Source organism: Pezoporus wallicus, unplaced genomic scaffold (assembly GCF_028554395.1).
Source record: "Pezoporus wallicus isolate ANWC-B61680 ecotype Strahan unplaced genomic scaffold, APGP_CSIRO_Pwel_v1 contig_8488, whole genome shotgun sequence".
Classification (NCBI taxonomy): domain Eukaryota; kingdom Metazoa; phylum Chordata; class Aves; order Psittaciformes; family Psittacidae; genus Pezoporus; species Pezoporus wallicus.
Genome location: NW_026641095.1, coordinates 469,601 through 493,945, shown reverse-complemented (window position 1 = coordinate 493,945; position 24,345 = coordinate 469,601). Strand labels below are relative to the sequence as shown.

Below are 24,345 nucleotides of genomic sequence, written 5' to 3'. Positions count from 1 at the left end.
GTTCAGAACTGTTCATCTGGAGCAAAACAGAGAGGGGAAGATGATTTTCTGGTCGATTTCTGTGGTCCCACAGGATTCCAGGATCCACTCCATGTTCAGAAGCAGAATAGGCCAAACCTTCATGTTAGATTTTAGATACAGCCAGTTTTTGATAGTTGCCTATTTTAACTCTCCTTTCCCATTGCTGTTCTTCCAGCTGGACTCTCTTCCTGCCTTTTTTGCTCTCTTCCTCTTTCCACCTTCATTTCCTTCAATTTTCATGTTGCAGGATCTTATCTCCCAAACTAAACACATTTTCTGTGGGTTTTGGAACAAGTATGGTCTTTCCAGACACCACATTGTTCTCACTCCATGCATGTTCTACCCTCCCCACGATGCTGCGATAACAGGGTGATGAAAGGGGAAGGGCTTGAAAATGCAATTAAACCAGCTTTTATACTCTCAAATAACAGGAGGGAAAATGCTGTCGCACTGGGGTTTCTGTTAAAGAATGCTGGATTATTTAAAGCTGCAATGGACAGAGGGGAGACTGAGATGGGCTCTTAGGCAGAAGTTCTTCCCTGTGAGGGTGCTGAGGCGCTGGCACAGGGTGCCCAGCTCTGGTGGTCTGGGTGTCATCCAGCTGTGCTGAATCTGACAGTTACTTGTTCCAGGAGCTCCGTGGATCAATAGCACTGCAGCACTTAAAACACTGGAGTACGAGGGAGACTTCAATAAAGTCTCCTTACTCTCTGCAGCATTACGTAGCCATTGGGCAGCTTCCAGCAAGTGAATCAGCCTTTGGCATGGCCCCCGTCGTTATTAACTAAAGATGGGGAAGGGGTGATGGCCGAAGTACTACTCCTTAAATAGGAGTTTCTGAAGTTTCTTCCTCAAACCAGTGCTCTGGCTCTTCCATAGCCATGGAACTGAGGCAGGATTTGGTAAAAGCTGGAGCATTTGAGGGATTGCATCCTCTCCATAGAGAGTTTATCACAAGAATCATGGGATCAACCAGGTTGGAAGAGACCTTTAAGCTCATCCAGTCCAACCATTCCCCAGCACTGCCAAGGCCACCACTAACCCATGGCACTGAGGGCCTCACCTGCACTTCTGGGGATGGTGACTCCAGCACCGCGCTGGGCAGCCTGTTCCGACAGGATTGACACCCTGTTCTAGTGCCAAGTGAGGAGAATCTCTAATGATGAAGTCTCTGTAACAGCAAGCTGTGGTGGTTTATGCTGATGCAGGTCAGGGCACCATAATGGACATTCCTGCATCACTTGAAAAGAGCCAGCATGAGGAGAGGCTCCCAGGTACCCTGGGACAGTCAGGCCACCCTTTGTGCAATGGAAAAAGAGCTGTTGTTTCCTTGTCCATAGGCAGATTCATTTCGTGTGTGTCTATGGCTGTGTACACAAACAAAGGTGGTGTGCTCCATATATACACCTTGCCCAGAGAAGCTGTGGCTGCCCCATCCCTGGCAGTGCTCAAGACCAGGTTGGACACAGGGGCTTGGAGCAAGCTGCTGCAGTGGAAGGTGTCCCTGCCCGTGGCAGGGGCTGGAGCTGGAGGAGCTTTAAGGCCCCTTCCAACCCAAACCATTCCATGATTCAAACCATGGAGTGAATTTTGATCTACTGAAGTAGCTGCCTGAAAACCTGCTTTGCTCAATCAGGTCATTAGGTGTTAATAACCCTTTCCTGGTGAAACATTCCTTCCAGAGCTGAAACTGAATTTAGCAGATGAAGCCATGCTGATCCATGGTAATTTCCTTTTATCAGTGCCTTTTAATTTAAAGAAAACCCTTTTTTAATTAAAATACTAACTCATCTATAAATTATGTGACAAGGAAATGGCAACATAGTAAATGCAGTAGAATTAGGACGCTCAACAGGCTGAACTAGAACGCAGTACTAATGGAGATGAATGATTACTCTGACAGAACAAGCACATCCTGGGTTTCCTGGGCTTTGTTTTTCTGTGGTAGTAGATCAGATGCTTGATGTGGATCACAAGCAGCACCAGGGTTGTTCCCAGGGCTCCGTGGGATAAGCCAGCAGCAGCTCCTGATCTCTGAAGTGGGTTTGGGTTGGAGGGACCACGCAGCTCTCCTGTGCTGCTCATGGAGTGAGGGCTTCAGGAGTGACTGGTATTGGGTGTACAGGTTTAAGGAATGCTATGAACTGGGCTAATGGTTCCTGTTCCTCTGCTGGGCATCTTTCCAAATCCTCTGGATCTCTGTTGTTAGACTCTCTGAACCATTCAGCCTGCAGACTGACATTGCAGCCTCTACGAAAGTATTTCCCCATGTGTTTAACAGGGCCTTATTGCAGTCCTGTGTGTCTGCTCTAAATATCTGTTTGCTTATGTGTGCTTCCTAACTCACAGTGCAGGGTTAGTGACAGGCTGTCAGCAGAGGGAGGAAAATGAAGCCTTGTTGGGGGTCCTCAGGTCTTTGGGGTTTATTAACTGTATCTTCCATTATACGGCTCTAGGAAGCTGCCTGCAAACCTGAAATCCAGGTAATAGGATGCTTCCTTTTGGTTGCTCTCAAACGTATGCCTTACCAGAACGTGTACATATAAAAATGCATACATTTGTTAAACTCTTTTCTATTCCTGTATGTTTTGAAGCCCTCAATCTGCTGACAGTGTAATACTTCCAGTGTCCGTGTGGCTATTACAGAGAATTATCATGAGGGCCAAGACAGAAAGCATTTCTTTGTCCCCAGCTGCTGCAGAAAGTGGCATAAATGAGGGATCTAATAAAACTGAGTGCTTGCCCTGGTGTTGCGTGATGTGCTTAATTCCTCCCCTGGAATTAGCATCGCTTTCCTTGCACAGGGAAAGTTGCTGTCAAAGTGGAATGAGGATTTTATTTGCGCTGAAGGAAGGGTTTCAGTTTTGCTCTGCTGGGTGTCACTGGCTACTGGCTGGTGGGGATTAATCCTGCCAAGAACTGCAGAAACTTCCCCAGAATGTGCACTATTTGTTTTAAATAGCTTGTCCAGCTGTTTAAATGTAAATTCCTATGTTAGGAGTAGCAAGTCAGTTCCTATATGAGCATAGACTGGTTTGGGTTGGAAGGGAACTTAAAGCTCATCCAGCTCCAACCCCTGCCACGGGCAGGGACCCCTTCCACTGGAGCAGCTTGCTCCAAGCCCCTGTGTCCAACCTGGCCTTGAGCACTGCCAGGGATGGGGCAGCCACAGCTTCTCTGGGCACCCTGTGCCAGCGCCTCAGCACCCTCACAGGGAAGAGCTTCTGCCTAAGAGCTCATCTCAGTCTCCCCTCTGGCAGGTTAAAGCCATTCCCCTTGGCCTGTCCCTACATCCCTTGTCCCAAGCCCCTCTCCAGCTTTCCTGCAGCCCCTTTAGGCACTGGAGCTGCTCTCAGGTCTCCCCTTCAGGAGCCTTCTCTTCTCCAGGCTGCCCCAGCCCAGCTCTCTGAGCCTGGCTCCAGAGCAGAGCTGCTCCAGCCCTCACAGCACCTCCATGGCCTCCTCTGCACTCGCTCCAGCAGCTCCACGTCCCTCTTGTGCTGCTGCCCCAGAGCTGGATCAGGACTGCAGGGGGGTGTCCCCAGAGCGCAGCAGAGGGGCAGGGTCCCCTCCCTGAGCTGCTGCTCACGCTTCCTCCTTGAGCCCTGGGCATCTGGCCTGGCCACTGAGGGTACCTCCAGCCTGGGCTGCTGCATCACTCCTGGGCTGTCCCCAGTCAATGGGCAGCGGGACCCAAGTGACACGGTTTGACTTCAGGCTCCTTGTGATCAGTATGTTTTTCAGCATTTAGTGTGCATTTTGCAGTTCTGGATGACAGTGTTACTGGCTACTGGCATCCTCAATTCATTGTGGTTTTACAAGTGGTTATTGGAGATACTCTTATTTTTCCCTGTTATTTTTGGAAGAAGTCCTGTTCTCAGAAATTTAGAGTTGTGGAACTGGAAGGGCTGGTTTGATGCTGTTTAATGTCTAGAGCCAACCTCATTTGCACAGGAAAGTGCAAAGAGAAATAAGGTCTGATGGACCGAGCAGGTATAGAAGACTTCACAGGTTAGGCCAAGGCTCACCCCGTGCCTTGGATGGTGAGATTTGCCTGTGCTCACAGGAGGACGTTCAGCACCGGTGTGAATGAGAAGTCACTTTAATGAAAAGATCAATGTCAGCCTTGAACCTTTGGCTAAAAAAATGGCAAAGCAGATTTTGGAGTTTATGGCATTTCCATTTGTTCTTTATTCCAGTGGAATGCTGGTGCCCAGAGATGAATCTGTTAGGATAATCATCATTTGGACAGGAGTCAGGAGTTTTACGTGAGAATCCTCCTGCCATGTAATTGGGTTATGTATGAGCTAGGAGGACTTCTTGTTGCCCAAAGGAAGCCTGACCAGCAGAATGAGGGAGGTGATCCTGCCCCTCTGTTCTGCTCCCATGAGACTCTACTTGCAGCACTTGGAGCAGTTCTGGTGTCTTCAATGTGAGAAGAACGTGGAGCTGCTGGACAGGGGCTCTCCATCAGGGACTGTACTGATAGCACAAGGGCAATAGGTTCAAACTTAGGGGAGATTCAGGTTAGATATAAGGCAGAAGTTCTTCCGTGTGAGGGTGGCACTGGAACAGGTTGTCCTCCTTCTCTGGGTTCCTAACTCAAATCATCCTTTGTGCAGTGCCTTCTGGTGACAGCCCCATTGCAGTCATTAACCTCTCTTTGACCATTCAAACGGTGTTCATTCTGTACTGCAGAACAATTGAGTGCTGCTGAGTATCGCATCAGGTGATGGGTGGCTCTGGTGGTAGCCAGAAATGGAAAAGAAATGAAAGATGAGATGTTTCTAAGATAAAAATGACACTTATTGGGGCTGTGGTAAAAGATGTCAAAGAAACCCATTGGTTAAAACTGCAGTTGCAAAAGAAATAGCAGCAGATTGGCCCATGCAGGATTATTAGTCTAAACAATTCCTGTGCCATGGTAATAATCTCCTCAATATTTACGTGTGTTCATTACATCAGCATCTGGCACAAGAGGGTTGCTGTGATTCATATTTTCACTGCTGCTGGCCAATTTGCAAGCTGGGAGGGTGCTTGTGTGTGCAGGTACCGGAGTTTTAACACCACTGGCCTGTGTGTGTCTGAGCAGGGCTGCAGCTTCATGGGGGAGAAGGGGCTTCCGGCTGCCCTGATCTCCATGTCTCCTGCATTCCGCTTGCCTAGCATGGAGGGGAATGTGCTGTAAATATCCCTGATACCCGTCTGGGAGCGTCTTGTGCAGAATGGTAGTGTGGGACCATTTCCCCCTCATCATGAGGGGATCCTGGGATGGGTCCTTAGGGGGTGTCCAGCACCTATTTTGCTGCAGGGTGGTGGGGGCTGATTTCTTGCTGTATTCTGCTTTACAGGGTAAAACCATATCCCAGCCTTTTTCCCCATCCCCTGTGATCCTTTCTGTACCAGTTCAGTTCCAGCAGGCGGGTTGAGTGTTGTCCTTCTGGTTCCTCCTCACTGAGATTGCTGAGCCTTTTCCAGCTGGGGGGCCATCAGGCTCCTTAAAAGCAAGAGATTTATTGCCACCACAGAGGTCATCGTTTGACCCATTAAGCTTTTATTACAGGCGGTGCATGAGAACAAACCTGTGTGTCCTTTGAGTTTCAGATCCCAAATCTAATTTGCAGGACTATAAATATGGATTCTGTAAATGGAGGTTATTTGCTGAGGATCGGGGTGGGGTCATGAAGCACGCTGAGCCACAGCAGTGTCTATGGAGCCTTTCACTTCAATGGGCACATGAGCTTCGCTTCTAAACCTCTGCAATGTATTTCCTAGTTCTGTTTCTCTGCTCTGGCTGAATATCTGTTTAAAATCTTATTAATCCAAGTGCTTTAGTAATTATTTATTACAAATGTGGTTTTGAGCATTTAGACTGTTAAAACATGGGGGAAGATCCCCTTTCTCTGGCAGTGGTGGTCAGCACTGCTTTGTTACAGGCAGCTTTACCTTTTCCCTGTTCTTTATTGCAGTCTGTTTCTGGGCTTGCAAGGATAACAGTGGCCAGCATTAGCTTTCCTCTGATCCTCTGGGTTAAACACCAGATCTGCTTGGTCAGGCATCAAGAATGTTTGGAGGCTGATACTTTATGTTTGAAGGAAACAGTTACTGGACACGGAATTTGTGTGTTCAGTGTAGATACTTAGCATTAACTCTGCTGGGCTCCATGTACCTCACTGGATCTCAGCTTTTCTACAGTTGCTGAATCCAGGCCCATTTGCTTCCTATAAAAAAATAGCAGTAAAGGAGGAAAAAGGAAGTGTTTGAGAGTATCAAGAATGTGCCTTACTTTCAAGTAAGACTGTGCAGTGTGGAGGCTTTAACAAGAGCCATCTCCTTTGTAAAGAATGCAGATAATCTTTCTTTTTCTGGGGGGAAAAAGCAGGGGTAACCTGATCTGAGTCTGACAGTGTCGTTTAGTTAAGTGCTTCCATCTGTTGCCTGCTGTTTCCCTTGCTCATGACCTCTCTTTCTCTCTCCCCCTCCTTCTCCTTAGCCCCTTTGAGGAAAGCAAAGTTTGTTGAGAGCCCTCGAATCCCTGAGTCTGAGCTTGGCTCCCCAACACTTTCTTCAGCACAGAAACTGGACGTTGATGCATACTGCCCTGGTAAGCTGCATGCGAAGGCTCACCCTTAAAAGAGGCAATTCCAAACCCAAAAGGTTTATAAATGTGGTACAGCTCCTGTTCTAGATGGTTGAAACCTTCCCCAGCCGCGTTTCCTTGGCTTGGAAGCTTGAACAAGTATTAGTTTCTAATCGATGCCCATCTACTTTTGTTACTTGCAATTTGTGTGTGGCCTCGCTCCCCTCAGAATGATTTAGGAGAGTTGGAGTTGCTTTGGAGAAGCTAAACATGACCCAGTAAACAGGCTCCTTACATTTTGAATGCTGGTCTTCAGAGAGGCTGGAATAAAACCATATTTAGAAATAGCATTGGATTAGCTAATGCAAAACTCTGGGACCTCTTAACCTGCCTCCAAGAATATTGCTTGTTTGATGTTTTTATATTATTAGAAAGAAGTACCTTCTAATGCCTGTATCCTATAGTAACTGTTCTTTAAAGTATACATCTTGCTGGAGGCCTCTGGTTGAAACATAAATAGAAGTGGGTCGTGTCCCTCCCTGGCTTAACCCTGTATGTGTCTGAGATGTGAAATCCTCACAGAGCTGCATCTTGCCAGCTGGGAATTGCTTCCCAGATTCCTAATGGAAGCAGCAACCTGGGGAGGTGTTGTCCTAAAGCACCAGCAGTTCCCTTCCCTGGCATATTCCTTAGTTCATGAACTGAAGGGACGCGTGTTCAGTGTAGGCTGTGGATGGGGGACAGGGACTTTGGGTGTTTGGAAATGGCACATAAATATGTGACATAAACCCATAGAATGGTTTGGGTTGGAATCTGCCTCTTTAAATGTGAAGGTGCAGTAGAAGAGGTCGTATTGATAAGTGATTCTCTGAAATGAGGCTGCTGTTTCTTTCTCTGGATGCTTACAGAGGATTCACAATTGGAGGAATTAATTGAATGTTGTCCAGATTTTGAATGTGGGCTTTCTTTCTTTAATGTATTGTGTTTGAAAGAGGAGTTGTCTTAGGAAAAATAACAGCCAGTCCCTGTGCTTGGAAATGCCTCCTTTGAGGCCAGAGCTGCTGTGAAAAGTGCTCCTTCTTTTTCAATCATGAATTACAATTAAAATTTTGCTGTTGCAGCCCTTTCTTCTTCTAACTAAAGAGCTTCTGCTGTCATGTTTGTAATTGTTAATAATTATAAACTCATTATGATTGCATCCACAGAGAATTATAATTGAATTGTAAATTTGGCTTAAAAAGCATCAATTCCACATACCCAGTCCTTGCAGGCGTCCTTGCACGTGTGTGTCTCCCCCCTGCCCCAGCTCCACTTGCCAGGCTGTTCTGATGGGCAGGATGCTTGCCAAGCCCAGGAGCCAGCTCTGACAATGGGATCTGCAATTATTACTTCTTTCTTTTTAGCTTTTTGATCTCCTTCTCTTGCTGATAATGCAGTGATCTGAAAGGAAAAGTGGAGCTCTGTGCTGCCTTGAAGTATCCTTAAGGAAGGGAAAGAAGTGAGAGCAAGAGATTTGTCACAGCACACACTAGTGAACAGCACTGACTTGGACCTGTCGTAGCTGGGAAGCTGGTGTTTGGGATGGAGCTCCTGAAGAGTTCAGCCATGCTCATGTTGGTTGTGTGGGACAGGCAGGTAAAGAGGGAATGGAGGACTCCCTTGGGAAAGGGTTTCTGAGACTGTTTGTAGAAGGAAGCATATGGCACGCACAGATTTCTTCTTCCAGTGCTACAGCAGCTCCCCTCTACCCTGTGAGGGTGCTGAGGCGCTGGCACAGGGTGCCCAGAGAAGCTGTGGCTGCCCCATCCCTGGCAGTGTTCAAGGCCAGGTTGGACACAGGGGCTTGGAGCAAGCTGCTCCAGTGGAAGGTGTCCCTGCCCATGGCAGGGGTTGGATCTGGGTGAGCTTTAAGGTCCCTTCCATCCCAAACCAGGCTGGGATTCTATGATAAAATTCTATGGTTCTCCTCATCCCACTGGGGTGAGCAAGGGGCTCAGAGCTCAATTGCTGGTTGAGGTTAAACCCCAACAGTCAGCTATAGGAACCACTCACTGCATGTTAACATGAGGAGATGAGACCTCAGAAAGAGCTCAGTAGCTGAGAATGGCTTTTTGTGTATAGAAGAAAGAGCAAAGATCTGGACAAGTCATAGGGACCAAAGGACCTTGAGTCTGGGTGTAGCATCCAGCTCCTGATGGGAAGGTGGAGGAAGAGGTGCTGAGTCCTACCCTGGACTGCAGCAAAGTCTGAAGGCACAGTCAGTTTTCCAAAGAAATGAAGCTCCTTTCTACACTATTAGGCTCCTTTTAGCCCTCTGCTGAAACGTGTGCATCCTGTGCAGGATGTTAGCACACAGTGTTAAATCCCAAGTGTCTCCAGGAGGGATGATAGGAGTTGAAAGAAGGAAAAAAGGCAGAAGATATGCTGGAGCCTCACGACTGAGTGGAGGTGGAGAGGTTTGTAAAGTGATCCCTGACAAGTCATGTAATTAATTACATACTTAAAGGCAGTTTAAAACGCTAAATAGCAAAGAGCAGAGAACATTATCTACTGTGCATATAGAAATGATGCTTTTGGTTTGGGATGCCTGGAGATGAGTCTTTTGCTCCATGCTAAAAATGTTTATTTTAAGGCTCTGGGCAAATTTCAGCACATTCCAGGGAGGTGGTTTCCTGAGCAACCACCTTGTGGCCTCTGTGCTGCTCCCAGGAATTCTGCCTTCTGACATCTTGCAGGATGCATTCACGGACAAGTTGGGAGGAAGCAGAAAGAACTTGGTATCTTTGGAGGGATGTTCCGATAGCAAGGGCACAGCAAAGTGTTAGAGTTGGGTAAAAAATTATCTATGGAATTCTGTTCCTTGTTTTGACAGAGGCAGCCATTGCATTCTGTGAGATGAATTTAATGTACTTAAGTGAAAGCAGAAACGGGTCCATGTTTTATAGTTTAGCCTGGAGAAGAGCAGCTGTGTGGAGACCTCAGAGCAGCTTCCAGTGTCTGAAGGGGGCTACAAGGATGCTGGGGAGGGACTCTTCATCAGGGACTGTAGTGATAGGACAAGGGGTGATGGGTTCAAACTGAAACAGAAGTTCAGGTTAGGTGTAAGGATATCAACATAAGAAGGACATGGAGCTGTTAGAACAAGTCCAGAGGAGGCCACGAGGATGAACAGGGACTGAAGCACCTCCAGTATGGAGCCAGGCTGAGAACACTGGGGCTGTTCAGCCTGGAGAAGAGAAGCTGTGTGGAGACCTCGGAGCAGCTTCCAGTGCCTGAAGGGAGCCTATAAGGATGCTGGAGAGGGACTCTTCATCAGGGACTGGAGCAATAGCACAAGGGGTGATGGGTTCAAACTGAAACGGGGGAAGTTCAGGTTCAATCTAAGGAAGAAGTTCTTCCCTGTGAGGGTGCTGAGGCACTGGAATGGGTTGCCCAAGGAAGTTGTGAATGCGCCATCCCTGGCAGTGCTCAAGGCCAGGTTGGATGGGGTTGGGTTACATGGTTTAGTTGCAAGGTATCCCTCCCCATGGCAGAGGTGAATGATCTTAAGGTCCTTTCCAACCCAAACCATTCTGTGATTTTATGACAAAAAAAAAAGTTGTTTTGTGGCATGCAGAAACTATTTCTATCAGAATTCTATGTCTGTAGAAGTTTTAGTGATTGCAGTGGTCAGTTCAGTCAAGCCCTTTTTGACTCAGAATGTCTGTGGCAGGGAAGGAATTGTCCCTTGTTTTCTTGACTCAGTGAGGGCTTTGTAAGGAGGGTCTGAATGGATTTTGATCAGTCTTCCCCTCTGTCTCTGCTCCAGTCCTTCCAGCACTGTTTGGCAAAGGCATACCAAAACCTCCCTCCTCCTGCCTGGTGGCTCTGCTCATGGAGTGAATGGTGTCCTGGTTTCTTGGTTCTCCTTGGTTTTGTATCACGAGGCCATCTTCCTTCGAACTGCTTTTTAGTTTTAGTACGGGAGCTACACCATGTTTCGACTTGTCCGTGCTCAGGAAAGCAATTGGAAGCAGTCCGAGATGGATGGTGCTTTCAGGGAATGCTGTTTGTCTCGGATCAATGTTTGCAGTTGCATTTTGTGTGATTTATTACCTTGTTGTGATGTTTCAAAGGCTGAGTATGCTCTGACATTATCTTTTCATTTGATTAAATCCTTCTTCAGAAATTTGGGGACACAAATCTTAAATGTCTGGTCTGGGGATGTTTGCTTGATACCCATTAGGCTGGCAGCTCTTCCCATCCCTAATCGAGTTTGGTACCCCAGCACAGACAGTGATTTACCATCGCAGTGGTATTTATGGGCATCTCATGGCTCCTTTTTCTCTTCCTTTGCTTAAAGGATCGTTGAGGTGGACATCTCCTTGCTGCTGCTGCTTTCTTTTCATCATGTATCTTTCATTTTAGTCATACCAGACACTTAAACACAGCAAAACACATCTCAGGTGTTAGAAAAAGCCCTTTCAGAGGGAATGAATGAATGAATCAGCATCATGCTCTGCTTTTTCATGGTGAAAATATAGGCAATGAGCCAAAAAATCCCACAACCCCCCAAACAGATTGAGCAGGCTCCTTGTCCAGCCTCTGTCATAGTGGACAGTGATGAATTGGGAGGAAAGCAAGGGAACAATCAGCCCAACCATGGCCTGACAAACGGTTTTGCTGCTGAATCTTGTGGTTGGCCCAGCATTATGAAGCCCACTGACCTGAAGGGAATGGGAAATCATTGGGATCAGCCCTGATTGCAGGAGAGACTCCTGTTAATTTGGTGTGTCTGTTGCTATGGAAGCAATTGACTTTTCCTGCCCTCCTCTTGGGAGGACGGTGTCGGCTTCTTCTGCTTGGTTGAGAGATGGGAAGAGTTCCAGAATAAATACCTGGATCAACCCTCCAGAACTTAAACGGGAGATTCAGGTTAGATACAGGGCAGAAGCTCTTCCCTGTGAGGGTGCTGAGGCGCTGGCACAGGGTGCCCAGAGAAGCTGTGGCTGCCCCATCCCTGGCAGTGTTCAAGGCCAGGTTGGACACAGGGGCTTGGAGCAAGCTGCTCCAGTGGAAGGGGTCCCTGCCCGTGGCAGGGGTTGGAGCTGGGTGAGCTTTAAGCTTCCTGTAACAGAAACCAGGCTGGGATTGTGTAATTCCAATACCACTGTCACTGGACTTCCTAATGCCAGGTAACTTGCCTAGAGTTTCAGTGTGAAGGAGCTTCAGTTGTCACTTAGGAAACAGGACACTGATTTAGCTCTAACGTACGGCATTGTGCAGAGTACAAGGTATCCTGTTTCCCACCAAGAAATCATTTATATGGAAAAGTTGGAATGGATTTTTCCCCCCTGTAGGTAACAGGTAACAAATCTGTCTCCGTGCTTGCCTTCTGCTTCATTTCTTTCGGACTATTTATTCTGCTTGGTCATCAAAGGCATCCACTGCCAGGGTCTTCTTACCGAAATCCTTCACCATCAGGATCTTGGTTTATTGCTGACTGAATTGGTGTGATGTTCCTTTTGATCTCCCAGCTCAGCTGGTGCTCAGGACTGTGATGTTTCTCAGTGTCACAGGAGCACTGGGGCTGCACTCACCTTTCAGAGCTCTAAATGCCAGGCAAAAGTAAATCCTTGTCCCCAGATTTACCTTTCTTTGGGAGAAAAAACTCGTCAGTAATTCCAATTACCTGTCAGATAAGGTTTGGGAAATCATTTTTGTTTTGTTCATCCTGTGCTAATCCTGTTTGTCCTCAGCACTTGACAGGAGAAACTGGCTGTGCTTCAGCTCATGTTTGGTGTGGGCTGCACATACCCAGGGTCCCAGGCAATGCCCATCCTAACCAGCTCCTGCTTGCAGTGCTGCTGATGGCTTTACCCAAACCTCATCTTCCTTCTTAGCTCCTGGAGCTGTTGATTTCTTCAGGAGTCTTTTAGGCTGAGTTCAAGTTGAAGTTGGCCTTTGTCCTAAGTGGAAATACTGGGATGTGAAGTGAGTCAAGAAGGGAGGATGTGATGGTTCCTGGAGTTTTTCGGCATCACGAAGTTGTAGAATGGTTTGAGTTGGAAAGGACCTTAGTGTCATCTACTTCCAACTTCCCTGCCACGGGCAGGGATGCAGTTGTGCCACTCAGTTTTCCCTCTTTCCTTCTGGCTCAGATATTTATTCCTGAATGCTTTACAGTCTAAAGGAAATGGTCAGTAATTCCATTTGTTTTCCCTGCAGTGTTTTGCAATCCTATTGTTTGGTTTCAACTCCTTATGGAGGCAGAAACCTCAGTGTTGGCTTTACCAGCTCTAACAATAGAAGGAGGGGTGCTTGTGTTTGGAGAGAACTGATTCCCATGCCTTAATGCCTACACGAGGCCAAGGGATGGTTGGGGCTTTTATTTGGTCCTATGCATAAAGAACTTGAAGTTCAGTGATGCTAAGGAGAGCTTCTCCTAAGGGAAAATATGCGGTGCTCTGCAAGCCCCACCATTACTTCTGCTCCCTTACCAGTTGCCTTGACTTCCTAACGCTCCCCAGGGCTGCAGAACAGGGACTTCTTTACTCTTACCAGGGTGAATGTTGCTCCCTTTGCTGTCATTTGTTGTGCTTCTTGGTGTCCCCCGACCCTGTCTGTTCCTTCTGCAGGGCAGCCCAGCTCCACGTGCGCACTGAAGGCAGGAGATCAATCTGCTCGTAACCTCCTGCACCCCGCTAGATTGCCTGCTTCATTAAGCAGAGGTTTTGACATTTTGTGGCACTAATGACTTGACTCCTCATTCCTTGGAAAATAATCACTCTGAACCCAAACATGGAAACCTTGGCTTGCTGCCAGCTGGGAGGCACAGCCTTGCTGGGAAGCATTCCTTTACCACCCTGTCCTCAGGTTCCTCCTCTGACTTACTGCAGGGCGCAGAATGGTTGTGTTTGGTCTGAGGCTGCAGCATCCTCCCTCTCAGACACCCTTATGTGTGTCTCTGAGTTGAGTCCTCACTGGCTCTACTCTGTGTTCCCATGGGGAGTCCCATCCTCATCGCTCCAGGGAAGTGTTGTCCCACTGTGCACGGAGCAGGTCAGTCATGCTGCTCTTTGCTCCCAGCTGGAGCAGAGCATCCCTGGAGAAGCGTGTTGGGCACCATGGTGTTCCCTGGCTTCCTTCTGCATTCCTGTCTCTTCCTGGAATCCATTTCCTGTGAGGGTGCTGAGGCGCTGGCACAGGGTGCCCAGAGAAGCTGTGGCTGCCCCATCCCTGGCAGTGTTCAAGGCCAGGTTGGACACAGGGGCTTGGAGCAAGCTGCTCCGGTGGAAGGTGTCCCTGTCTGTGGCAGGGGTTGGAGCTGGGTGAGCTTTAAGGTCCCTTCCAACCTGAACCACTCAGGGAGTCTATGATTCTATGATATAATGCCAGTAGGTTTTAGAGATTGCTGTCAGTGTTGTACAAGTGAGGGTCATAATTTAGTCTGGTTTGCTATTAACATTTATTCTGGGAATGTGCTGTTACATCAGATCTTGTGAAGACAAGGCCTTTATGCCGCTGTTGTCTCTTGCTCAGTTATAAACCCATGACCTCCCATTTAATAGCGGTCAAAGGCTACAGTAAAATGTCATTATTTGCTTTGCTGAAGCCATGTCCTATTAAATGCCAGTTGTGTTCTGACCTGGCAGAGCTATCTTGGGAGAAAAAAAGGTACTTGCAAAAATCCCCTTCCCTTTTCTCCCCTAAAATGCTGAATTTGTGGCTGGTTTCTGCCTTGAATGGATGAAAAAAGCCTTCTCAGCAGCCTCTGCCACTGTTGCAGCTGCTGAGGATGGAAATGAGTATCCTAAATTGGTCTTACACAATGATGGAAATACTACACACACACATATATATTTATAATATACATATACATGTATATATATGTAGAACATGGTCCTAAATGTGCTCTGATGGCAGAGAGGAGTCAGCTCTGGCTTTTGTTTTCTTCCCTGTTCTTATCAGTCATGATGTGTGAGATCCGAATTGGGTTTACGGTGTGGAAAATACTGAAGGGAGGCAATGTGAGCGGTTTTGAAATGAAATTGCTGAAATGAAAATACTCCTGAAGTGTTTTGCACAGATTTTAGCAAACTGATAGCATTTGAAGGGAGTATTTGTGCTTTTGTGATTGTGAATCAGACTGAAACCCCCTCTGCATCAATCAGTGTAAGAGCCCATCCTCAAACCTGGCTGGAAGAAAAGGTCAGTTCTAAGAGCTAAACAATAAATCCCAAACAGCTTTATTTAAGTGTCCTGGCCTTTGCTTGCTCAGGGTTTGAAGGGAGGTTTTGTGCTCAGAGCTGGGAACACAGACTCGTGGTTATCATCAGGTGATGTAATCCTGCTTTTAGGAAGCATCCCACATTCCCAGGCTAAGATTTATGGTAATTGTCAGCAGTGCACTGGGTGTCCTCTCATGTCCCCCACTCCCTTTGTTTTGATACTTAAATGGGAGCTGAAATTGAGGAAAATCCATCCCCAGATGTGCGGGTGGGGGGGTGGGTAATTCTAGAATATAAAAATGCATTGAATTAGGTTTGATGATAGGGCTGAAATTACATTTCCTGCCTGTCTCTGCCTATCTGTTGCCTATCCTCAGTGTAGTTTCTGATGAAAAAGCAACTGTCTTTCTGACCATCTACTGCAGGGAATATGAAAGGACATCCCAGCAAAGGCAGTGGGCAGGACGAGTGAGGAAGCAGCATTTAAATGGAGAGCAGAGGAGAATGGCTTTGTCCATGGAACTTAGGCAAGAGACTGACTTTGTGGAATGAATGATAGGGAATTCTGCAGTTTCTTATAGAAGTGACTGGAGCAGCAACAGGCACTAAAGCAAACAGAGCTACCCAGGGCACATGGTTTGAACAGCTCCAGAGCTGACTGTTGGCGTTTTGGTGAGCTGGAGAGCTTTGGTACCAATATAAGAGGAGAATGTATTTCCTCCGCCATGTGCCTGTGGTATGATTGAAGCTGATGGGACCATCTTCCACTGCTCTCCTTTAATCTGAGTATCTGAAGAGCAAAACCAGACCTTTAAAGCAATGTGTATGGGGTTGAAGTTTAAAAAACCTCTTCCTGATAGAAACAAGACTGATGAAGAAAATCTTCCCTTAATTCTGAGATTTGGGGATGTGCAGAAATGGTCCAAATAGAGCTCGAGGGTATCCAGGAGAATTCCAATTAGATGTCCATAATAAAGGGACAGCGCCAGGTCACATGGAGAGAGGGAAGTTGTGAGATAAAACTCTGCAGTTCTGTAATTGAATATCAAAATCATCAATGGCATCACCTAGTTCATTCGTTTCTGGTGCTCACTGTTCACATAGGACTGATCTGGTGTTCTTTCTTTGCTATTTGAAGATGTTTTGAGGTTTTTATTAGGTAAATCAGATTTGCATTGTGGCTAATTGTGGGATGGGTGCCTCGAAGTGAACCCTTCCCCAGTTCTTCATCTGAAACAGATTTCAGATGGTTTAGAGGTAAAAGTGTAACCATGAAATCCAACAAACTCTCTGGAGCAGATGCACTCTTAGTGTCTCGCAGGGGTAGTACCCTGCACCATTTATCTGCAAGATGAGATGATGGGAGCTATCAAACAAGTCACAGAATTACCAGGTAAATCATACAGAAACTTCATTGGCGTGGAAGCAGTGACAGCTGGAATAGGTGGCACATTTCATTACAGGGACTGAAGGGACAGAAAAGAAATGGTGTTTTAGAATGATGTTGTTCCAAAACAGTGCAGCTTTTGAAGGCTGCTTGAAAAGAGCAAACCTTATAACTGTGCTTATAAAATGGTATGGTTGGTTCTCAAGGAAATGCTGTGAACGAGCATTTGTGAGCTCCATCCTACTGCGGCTGGCATTAACTGAGGTGTTAGGGTTCACTCCTTCAGAAATACAAAGGGTTTATGGAAGAGGGAGCTGCCAGGATCTGCAAAATTCATGGAAGCGTAGAATCCCAGACTGGTTTGGGTTGGAAAGGACCCCATCCCTGGCAATGTTCAAGGCCAGGTGGGACACAGGGGCTTGGAGCAAGCTGCTCCAGTGGAAGGTGTCCCTGCTCGTGGCAGGGGTTGGAGCTGGAGGAGCTTTAAGGTCCCTTCCAACCCAAACTGGGCTGGGATTCTGTGATCTTTGCTTGTTCCTCTCCATTCAGCAGCATTCTGACTGTTCCCAGCATCCAACCCCTGCCACTCTGTGCTTCTATGACCAGTGCTGGTAGAGCAGACAGGGAGCACCACTCGTTTTGTGGGTCAGCCAGACTGAGAGCACAGGGAGGGGGTGATGTGCACGTTCAGCCTTGGGCACGGTCTCATCGATAACAGCTCTTGTGGGCAGTATTGATGGGCCGCAGGAGCCACTCGTCCTCCAGAGCTGGGAAAGCAACCTGGGAATGCGAAATGCATGGAGAAAGCTGGAGAGACATCCCAGGCTTTGTCGCTGCTCTGAGAGAGCAGGGTAGCACAGGCAGGGTTGTGCTGGTGAGGTTTTCAGATCTGTTCCAAGTCCTGGATCACCACTGTCGGGTTTTTCCTTCCTGCTCTGACCTTTATATAGAAGTTAGAGGCTTTTTTAAAGGGGGCCTACAGAAAATCTCAGCCCAGTCCAGGGGGTGGAACTGGATGATCCTGAAGTTCCCTTCCAACCCAAACCATTCCATGATTCACCATTCTGCTCTGGGAGATACACAAGGCAGGGAGCCTAAACACATGCAGTAGTTTAATCTAAATGGACAAAGTGCTTCTCACCTCTGCAGGAGCTTTTCCTGCAGTGCTGCAGTTACCTGTCTCTTCTCAACTTCAAGGATTAAAAGTAAGGAGTATCTTCTAGTGTAGCTTTTAGGGGACCCTACCTAAAATTCAGTTACATATTTCATGCAGTCTCTTGACTATTATTCTTCTTTCACTTTATAAAAGATCCATCCAATTCATGTATAGCTCACCACAAAGGAATCTCAGTGGCTTCTTTTTGAGTTCATTTGGCTTTGCAGTGGAAAGGGAGGCTGATTGCTTACATTTCTGTGATGAAAACATAACGAATAGTCCCTGCACTATTGGACAAATTTCCTTTCCTTCCAACCAAGCTACAGCTGTTGAGACCAATCCATCTTGGAGCAGTTCATGGCTTTTTATTTATGGTATTAGAAATAAGGAATTCAGTGCACTGTGTTTCTGCATCTCTGATGTCAAAGTCCTTGGACTAGTGGCAAATATCTAGTAAATCCCTTTTGGTTTTGCCTCTGACTTCAGCACTGAAATACTGACTCGAGGTTTGGAGCATTTGCCTGGAAATTCAACACAACAGTTTCCAGGGGGGGGGACGTTTCTGTGTCAACGCTGGAACGCTGCAACAGTGCTTAGCATTAAAGACCTCTTACTTCCAATGTTCCAGTATTTAAAGGGTGGGTCTAAAGAAGATGGAGATCCCCTTTGTTCAAGGAGTCACGTGGAAAAGATGAGGGCTGATGGACACAAGTTACTCCTGGGGGGATTCCAGCTGGAAATGAGAGGAAAACTTTTCCCAATGAGAAAACCAGCCAGTGGAATCATCTCCCCAGGGAAGTGGTGGATTCCCCAACACTGGACGCCTTTAAGTCTGGGCTGAACAGGTAGCTGGATCATCTGGTCTTGGTCATGCTTTGCCTGCAAAGGTTGGACCAGATGATCCTTGAGGTCCTTCCCAACCTGGGATTCTGTGATTCATGGAAAACTAAACAAGACTTAAACGACCGAACCAGCTTACTAAAGATATCAGCTGGCATGAACGTACACGTTAGGTGGTCTGATGGCCACTGGGGACCAAGCAGGAGACCCAGCGGGTGCTGGGTAGGTCTGGTTCACCTACACCAGCTCCAAGGTGCCTTTCCCTGTGTGTATATAGGAAAACATAAGCTTTCAGCTGGGCATGAAGGCACATAAAGTGACACCGTCTTTAGAACTCCTTGAACTACTCATGGACATGCAGTGAGTCAGGGGGTTAAGTGGGTTCTTATTCTGATTTAGAATCCCTGGCACATTTTGATCCACTTTTTAGTATTACCCAGTGTTGATGCACAAGTGCATGAGCTCATATAGCAAATGCAGCAGGACCTGATGGATCTCTCTCTGGGTCTACTGATTGACTTCATTGCATGTGCGTGCTGGGTGGCTTGTTGGGGTCTATTAATGTACTGGAGGTCGCTTACTTGAGGTGACTGTAGGAGGTGTGTTTGAGCTGTGATACTGTCAGAATACCTAAAAATACCTCAGGTCTGTTCTGCTATCAGCTGGGGCTCAAATTTCCCTCATGGGATTGAGGGAACAGAGCGTGCTGACGTGTGTGTAACACTTGGCTGCAGCCTCAACTGGATAGCACGCATGGCAAGGGAGGAGAAACCCAGTGATGCCCTTCCATTGAACTTGGAGTATTAGAGCTTACTGTCAACTTTGAAAGGCAAGTTCCAGCTTCTTTCCATAATACCCATTCACAGGCATCTCAGAGCTGTGCTTTCTCTCCTTTGACACTCAATTAAATGCCTGCACTTACTTTTAAAGACCTGTAACCAAAAGAGGGACTAATCCAGTCCAGTAGTGCTTTGCTGAAGTTCAAAGTTATCTGTACTTTGAAAGCCACAATATAATAAAGGAATTGATGGTTCTACATGAACTCGAACACTCTTGAACAGCTTAGGTTGCTGCTGTTGATCCCTTGTGCTGTGAGCAGCATCTTGCAGTTGAATTAGGGCAGTTATCAAAGAAGGCAGTTGTAATCCTCTGTATCTTCTATGTTCTTACTCAGTGACCTGAGATAAGCTCATCATTTCCTTTATTTTACAGGTGAAAGAGCTTTGTGCCCCTGGGGCGTATTCTAGAGGTAGGATTAAAAGGGGAGGTTTCAGGACATGCTCACACCCAGCCTCCAAGGAGCAGGTTCTTCTGGTTGGTTTGGGAGAGGTTCCTAATGCTGAGCCCAAGGAAGCCCCCCCAGCACAATCCAGGCACGTTCCCAGGCAGTGCAGGGATAGATCCAGCTTTTCATTTCTGCCAAGATGTGGAAGTCAGTGTGGCTGGAGTCTTATTAATATCATGGAAGCAGGATGAGGAATGCTTAAGAAACTTCTACTAATTCTGAACAGAGCCATATCCTTGGTGCAGATCTCTAGGATAAACTCTAAAAGGCTACATTTTTAAGGGAAAAACCTAACCTTGGAAGTCGAAGTCTGGGTAATTTTCACTTTACATAAATGTACGTTCTGGATTTGACTCCCAGAGATAGTAAATGCCCACAGATTGGATGTGGGTGGTCAGCAGTTGAGAAAATTGGGCCATCCATCTAAATTTGTCTCTCTCTTAATCTATGGCATTCACGTCAGCGGGGTTTGAAGCTGTACAATAGGGATTCAATAATTGAAAGACAGCTTCTATTATCATACTGCATAATCCATTTTCATAACAGTGAAGTCACTGGGTAAGGACTTCTCCAGATGCTCCTCTCCCAGAGTTAATGGTGCTTATGGATGCAGATGTGGCTGCATGCGAGATGCTCCAGGGTTTTGAATTTGCAGTAGTGCAGGTGAGACACTGAAAAACTGCTGTAAGCTTGCTTGAGGTGAACGTTGTGGACCTAAGTGGGAATTTCTGGAAGCTCTTGTCCATATCCCAGGTTCTGTGCTTGAGGGTTTCAGTTATCAAAAAGCAATAGTGAAAGCATTATCTTTTTACTGTAGCTTTAGGCTGTGTCAGAGCACCCCGAACCAGGCCGGAGCTGGGAAATGGAGATGGGCTCTTTTCCAGATTGCACATTATGAGATGAATAATTAACTGTAGACTAATTGCAAATCCTAATTAGTCTCCTACAACTGCACTAAGCGCAGTATTGCTTCAGTGTACTGTGGAAAGAACTTGACCTTCAGGCTTTGAACTGCTGCTGGTGGGAGCAGGGAAGAGCTCAATGTTCAGAGCCCAGCTTACCTTTTGTGATGCTGCAAGTCAAACACCCCCCACAAAATCCTGTTACGAAAGTGAAAATGATGCCAAAAAACATGCCTGGCCTTTTCCCAGTGGGCATTGCTAGCTGCTCTTCCTGCAGATGGCTGAAATAAAGAAGGAAAAATGCTCTGGAATGCTGGATTTGACCTGTTCTGTAGACCTGATGAGGAAATGGGAGGTGGACTTGGCTTTGCATCGTGGCCATGGGGTGACTGCACAAGGCGGTTTGGTGTCTGGATAGTGGTGCTTTCCAGGTAGCAGGGAGCGTGCTGGAAACAGCAGGTGACACCGGAAGATGTGCCCATGGGTTTGCTATCCTGGTCTTTCCTGTTAACACCTTAGTGGTGCACGTTGGCTGCTCTGCAGCCCATGCAGTGTATTCAAAATGGCAGGGGTAGCCTTGGTTTCTTTAGGTGGTCTCTACATGAGAGAGGAGAGGGAAAGCTCTTCCTTTTCCATTGCTGGTCCAGGAAATCAAGTTCTCTAGTGGCTCTGGCACCTCTGGTGTGGGGAAGGCAAGGTGGCTTTGCTTCCATGGGAGATGCTGGGAATATAGTGAGCAATGAAAGGAGAAATAACATGTGTAAGCATGAATTGACAGCTGGAGCAATGCATAACCTACAATTAATGACCAGACCATAATGTTAAAACAGTCTTGAGTAGCATGAATGACCTGAAAAAGAACAGAGGGCTCCTGAAGGGGAGACCTCAGAGCAGCTCCAGTGCCTGAAGGGGCTGCAGGAAAGCTGGAGAGGGGCTTGGGACAAGGGATGTAGGGACAGGCCAAGGGGAATGGCTTTAACCTGCCAGAGGGGAGACTGAGATGAGCTCTTAGGCAGAAGCTCTTCCCTGTGAGGGTGCTGGGGCGCTGGCACAGGGTGCCCAGAGAAGCTGTGGCTGCCCCATCCCTGGCAGTGTTCAAGGTCAGGTTGGACACAGGGGCTTGGAGCAAGCTGCTCTAGTGGAAGGGGTCCCTGCCCGTGGCAGGGGTTGGGCGTGGATGAACTCTAAGGTCCGTTCCAACCCAAACCATGCTGTAATTCAATGATTCTGTGAAAACCAGGATGCTGCCAGTGTAGCACGGGGATTTAGCAGTGTTGTGTTGGTAAAAGCACTGAGCAGTCGCCAAGCTAAACAATTCATGACTGAACCTGTTTTTCTTCCTGTTTAGGTGACACTGAGCAGGAGCTGGGACCCCCTCCATCCGTAGATGAGGCAGCAAATACACTCATGACTCGCCTGGGCTTCCTCCTCGGAGAGAAAGTCACGGAGGTTCAGTCAGGGCCCCAGTACAGCATGGAGGTGCAGGATGAGAACCAGGTACGAGCCCTCTGATTCCTCCTCTTCTACAGCCCGGTTTGTGAGCCAAACACAGCATGTGGGAGAGGGTTTTTGTTCCAGCTGGGTGCCAGCTGAGTGCCTCATAGCAGTGAAGTAACAGTGAGGAGGCAAAAGGTTCTATCTCCTTGTCCAACGGTGAATCATTGTCACAGAACACGGTGCAGGATCAGCTGCTGCCGTGCGAAACAGCTTCTGTTGTTTTTCTGTTTCTTGCAAGTGCTGTAGGAGTGGGCAGCATCCCTCATCAGGTTATAGTGACCAAAATAGTTTGTACTTCCATGGCATCGTGGATAGAATGCTTTAGGAACGCTTCAGCAATGTTACGTAAAGGCTCCCGGTTCCCCCGGGGAGGAGAGGGAAGGAGGAATAGACTGATTGTACAGATAGTCACACTTTCCTCTCCTGTTTGCTGAACAAGGTGATTTCACGCTTGCAAACGGAGACAGAAAGCAAATCATGAAGTCTTTATTATGATCAAGCTTTGTTACATCCCCTCCAGCTGGCTGAAAAGCTGGAGAGCAGAAAGCTCAGGCCTACGACAGAGATTTTGTGGGAGCTGGCTGAGTTTGTTTCTCCTCCTCAAGCCTGGATACTGCCCACTCCCAGCAGTGCTGGTGAGACGAGAATGAAACCTGGAGATAGTTTTTCCCTTCATTTAAATGGAAATGGATAGTCCAGTGTGTAGCAGAAAAGCATGAAACTCAGAAGCCCACTCATTTCTAATGCTCTCTCCTTTTAACAGTCATCCCATGAGTCTGCACTTAGGTTTTTAACATGTGCATGATTCATAGGACCTGACTTCAGGTCCTGAATTCCTTAAGAAAGAAAATAATTAATGAAAAGTGGCAGCCAAGAAGAGTTCTCAGCACAGGAATGACATGGAGCTGCTGGAGCAGATCCAGAGGAATCTACAAAGATGCTGTGAGGGCTGGAGCAGCTCTGCTCTGGAGCCAGGCTGAGAGAGCTGGGCTGGGGCAGCCTGGAGAAGAGAAGGCTCCTGAAGGGGAGACCTTAGAGCAGCTCCAGTGCCCAAAGGGGCTGCAGGAAAGCTGGAGAGGGGCTTGGGACAAGGGCCTGTAGGGACAGGCCAAGGGGAATGGCTTTAACCTGCCCGAGGGGAGACTGAGATGAGCTCTTAGGCAGAAGCTCTTCCCTGGGAGGGTGCTGAGGCGCTGGCACAGGGTGCCCAGAGAAGCTGTGGCTGCCCCATCCCTGGCAGTGTTCAAGGCCAGGTTGGACACAGGGGCTTGGAGCAAGCTGCTCCAGTGGAAGGTGTCCCTGCCCGTGGCAGGGGTTGGAGCTGGAGGAGCTTTAAGGTCTGTTCCAATACAAACCAGTCTGGGATTCTATGGAGGTGGCTCTGGTGGCACATGTGAATCTTTCTCCCAGCCTGAGCCAATGGGAAGGGAACTCCAGTTTTCCCATTTTCCAGTTGCTCCAAGAGCCCTGGTCTGCTCCCAGCACAAAGTAGAGGGTGCTCCTGGTGAGCAGGGTGCAGGGCTGTGTCCTGGGGCTTGTTCCCATGCTGTAGACTAAACCAAAAGGTTTTTGATCTTCTGCATGGACACGTGAGAGCCAAGAAACATGATTCTGTCAAGTTTTCGACTTTAAGACATTCATTAAGCTTTTAACACTTTCAGTCCATGTTTTAGGCAAGTTGTGGTGGATTTGAAATGTACTTCACTGCACATTGTGCTAGAAAATGTACTTTTAACAGGTGCCTGCTTGAACTGAACACTTCAAAGCCAAGCAGAGCTTTCTACTATAAATGGTTCTTTTTGTTGTTGCCTTTTGACAAAAATTAAAATCCCGTCTTTTCTCTAAAGCAAAAGATGCCTTTGGAGAATGAAAAAGAGAAACCTAAAGAGAAGCAGCAGAGAGTTGTCCTCTAAAATAGATGGGTATCTTGGGCCACGTGCTAATTCTTGCATCACAAAGCTTTATCAGGGCCTTTGAATGCTCTTCATGTGCTGCTGGAGATAAAGGGAAGCTGGTTCCTCAATTACCAAGTTGATTTCTTATCTTTCTTTGTGAGCATCTCCTGCTGTCAGCCCTTGCCTGGAGTCCCAGGATGCTTGAGGCTGGAGATGATCCCTGGAGACCATCTCATCCAACCACCTGCTGGCAGCTTCAGAGCTGGACAAGGTTGTTCAGGCCTTGTCCTGGTGAGGTTTGAAGATCTCCACAGGTAGAGAACAGGGCAGCCTGTTCCAGGGCTTGATGACTCTGCCTGCGAAGGATTTTTGTCTTCTACCTACTACAGAATTGCCTTGATACATCTATGACTGCAGCATCTTGTCTTTGCCTTCTGAGAAGAGCAGCCCCTCTCAGCCCCTGCACACGGCGGAAGGCTGCAGCTCTCCTTAGGTGCAGTTCAGCTGTCTCTTCTCCAGGCTGAATGAATCCTCTCCATCAGCATCTCCTCCTTCAAAACAAGCTCCAGGCA

The 24,345-nt window shown here is 47.4% G+C and overlaps 1 protein-coding gene across 9 annotated transcripts in view; it reads left to right on the top strand.

Moving 5' to 3' along the window:
- TANC2 (tetratricopeptide repeat, ankyrin repeat and coiled-coil containing 2) overlaps positions 1–24,345 on the top strand; it is a 216,343-nt gene that overhangs the window by 101,567 nt on the left and 90,431 nt on the right. For 6 of the 9 annotated variants that reach the window (XM_057421968.1, XM_057421966.1, XM_057421967.1 and 3 more), the window contains 2 exons: positions 6,515–6,625; positions 21,730–21,878. In XM_057421968.1, coding sequence (XP_057277951.1) covers positions 6,515–6,625; positions 21,730–21,878 — 260 coding nt within the window. The remainder of the gene's footprint in view (positions 1–6,514; positions 6,626–21,729; positions 21,879–24,345) is intronic. The other 3 variants (XM_057421972.1, XM_057421970.1, XM_057421969.1) reach the window with 1 other exon arrangement.